Here is a 3,070-nt window from a genome sequence, read left to right on the forward strand (position 1 = left end):
AAGAATTTTTAAATAGTTGATTTGATATTAACATTGATATTTTTTTTTAAATTTATATTTTATTCAAAAATAAAATCATTATTGATTTCTTAAAAACACATAAAATCCTATTATAATATCGAAAAAGACAAATAATAAAATAAAAAAATAAAATCGAAATTTATTTCGTTATATTATACAAGTATCCTTCTAATATATTATATACACAGACATTTTTGTGTGTCATTATGAGATGTCTTATTCTTGAGTATTATAATGTACAAGTTATTGCAAAATGATTATTTAATTGCTTATTCAAAAAGTTAAAAATTATGAAGAAACAACTTATATTACAAAATATATAACTTGTATCTCAAGTTTTTAGTGATTAGAAAAAGACATCGATGCCATATGAATTTTATTAACACACGATTGCTTTTAATTTTCATGTGATGTAGTTTCTATTATTGTTAATTTTATATAATTATTTGTTGTTTTCAAAATAAATAGCACGTTTAATATTATCTATATACTATATTATAAAACATTTGACAAAAACTCTTAAAATCCATTTTTTATGCATGAAGTACTGTTTATTGATGTATATTACTTATAATTCAATATTACAAGTAAATTTTGCATATGTACAACTTATTAAAGCTACATGTTTGAATTCGTGTAACTAACTGCGGATAAACATAATCAAATAGAGAATAAATATCTCATTTTAAAATATAAAAAATTTAAAATACAATTAGGATAATTGTCGAGTTATAACAAAATAATTAATTGTTATTTTTATAAGAAAATTATATTATTAAACCAAATATAAATTACTTCGTTATTGAATCTAAATTAAATTATAATAAAAAAATTGAAGTAAAAAAATCATACAAAAAATATGAATTTTAAATAGTTAATTTGATACTAATATCGATATATTTTTGTCAAATTTTTATGATATTTTCAAGTTTATATTTTATTCACAAATAAAAACATAATGGCTTTTTCAAAATCACATGTATATAATCAAATATATTATAAATTATTTGACAAAAACTCTTAAAAATATTTTTTTATGCATGACGTACTGTTTATTGATGCATATTACTTAAAATTTAAATTACAAGTAAATTGTGCGCAAGTACAAGTTATTAAAGCTTCATGTTTGAATTCGTGTAACTAACTACAGATAAACATAATCAAATATAGTATAAACATCTCATTTTAAATACAAAAAATATAGAATATAATTAGAATAATTATTTAGTTCCAACAAAATACTTAATTATTATCTTTTATAAAAAATTAAATTATTAAACAAAAATAAATAACTTTGTCATTAATCCTAAATTAGATTATAATAAGAAAAATAAATTAAATAAATTACAAAAAAAAAAATTTAAATAATTAGTTTGGTACTAATATTAATATATATTTTTTCAATTTTTTATGATATCTTCATATTTATCTTTTATTTAAAAATAAAACACTCTCTCAAAACCATATTATAACATCCACCGAGACAGAAAAAAAAACGAAACATCAAAATCAAGACGTATCTTGCTGCATTGCCCGAGTAACTTTCTAGTATAATAAAAAAAGAACGTTTTGATCGATTTTGTATCAAAATAAATAGTTGTTACCTTCATATTGGGATCGACACGATGGCCGCTAGGAAGAACATCGGGTTGAACCGGAGCCTTGTGTTGAAACGGAACCGGTGGATATAACCTTAACGCTTCGCAAAATGCAGCGTGTAAATACACCAATTTGTTACTTTCGTTGGCTTCGAAAATTCGCCTTTTTTCGACTTCCGATTTGGGAATAATCCCATTCATCTCGTCTCGAATCTTTTTTCCGATATCTGGGTGGGTCACAACGAGCCAGAGAAACCACGTCAACGATGAGCTCGTTGTGTCCCGGCCCGCAATCATCAAATTTAAGATCGTGTCTCTTAAGAACTTATCGTTGTTTTTAATTATTCCGTCGCTGAAAGATTGACGATCGGTTATCAAAGACGTCAACATGTCGTTAGAGTCTAACGATACGCCTTCGCTTAGATCTTTTTGTTTTCGTGCTATGAGACCCGTGGTCACATCGTCTAACGTTTTCCACGCCTCTTTTAGTTTCTTTTCCTTCCCGATCCCTAACCATTTTTGTACTTTCCAAACGATTTTCGGAACAACGTGACGTGCAAAAATGGCTTCTTCGGCTTCGTCCATGGCCCTCGAGAACGGAACGTCTTTGAAATCGACCGATAAACACCCGGGGTCGTGTCCAGTTATAAACATGCAAGTCGTGTCGAACGTAAGCCGTTGAAACACGTCTTGCATATCTACGACGATCCCGTTTGCAGCGATGTAATCAAGAACCGGAATCAACCCGTTCGTTTGTTTTTCCGTGTTCGTTTTTGCAACGGACCGTAGAAACGTCTGATTATTGATCAAACAGCTAGTGATCTTCCGATGGCTCCGCCACAACTCATAGTCCGAATTGAAGATCCCGTCTCCAAGAACTTCGAAAATACCCCGGAACTCGTCGCCTTTCGGGAAATTCACGAAGTTGGAGCTCATGATGTAGTGGACGTTTGCCGGATCCACGGTGGCCAACATGTTCATATTAATGAACCATGGTCCTTTGAACAAGAAAGTGCCGCCGGTTAACCGGAGAATCTCGGCACAACGTTCGTGGATCACGTCGACATGACTAACCAATGCCGGAAGCATTCCGACAAACGGCCAGTCGAAGAGAAATTGGTGCCGTTGCCGGAAAACGAAGATACAGAGATAGCAAAAAGCTGCAAGAATCAGCTCGAAATAGCCGAAAGGCAAAGCCATTTTTGTTTTGTAGTTTTGTTTGAGAAAAATGAATGAGCTGAATGCCAACGGGAGTATTTGTAGCCGTCACTAAGCCTGTGGAGTCGGCTGCTTAAATCTCCACCCTCACCTACACTTTTTTTTTCTTATTATTTTTTTATACCCCTTCCATATAAAATAATAAAATATACAAAATTTAATTTAATTTATTTTTCAATTTTGACTCTTCAACTTTTATAATATTTTCTTATTATATTTTTATGTTTTAATTT

At 30.0% G+C, this 3,070-nt stretch overlaps 1 protein-coding gene across 1 annotated transcript in view; it reads right to left on the minus strand.

Moving 5' to 3' along the window:
• Positions 1-2,819, minus strand: part of LOC112515953 (alkane hydroxylase MAH1-like) — a 4,501-nt gene extending 1,682 nt beyond the window's left edge. Inside the window, exon 1 of the mRNA XM_025122938.1 lies at positions 1,626-2,819. Coding sequence (XP_024978706.1) covers positions 1,626-2,819 — 1,194 coding nt within the window. The remainder of the gene's footprint in view (positions 1-1,625) is intronic.
• Positions 2,820-3,070: the final 251 nt, after the last annotated feature.

Source organism: Cynara cardunculus (genome assembly GCF_001531365.2).
Source record: "Cynara cardunculus var. scolymus isolate 2C chromosome LG 7, CcrdV1, whole genome shotgun sequence".
NCBI classification, from domain to species: domain Eukaryota; kingdom Viridiplantae; phylum Streptophyta; class Magnoliopsida; order Asterales; family Asteraceae; genus Cynara; species Cynara cardunculus.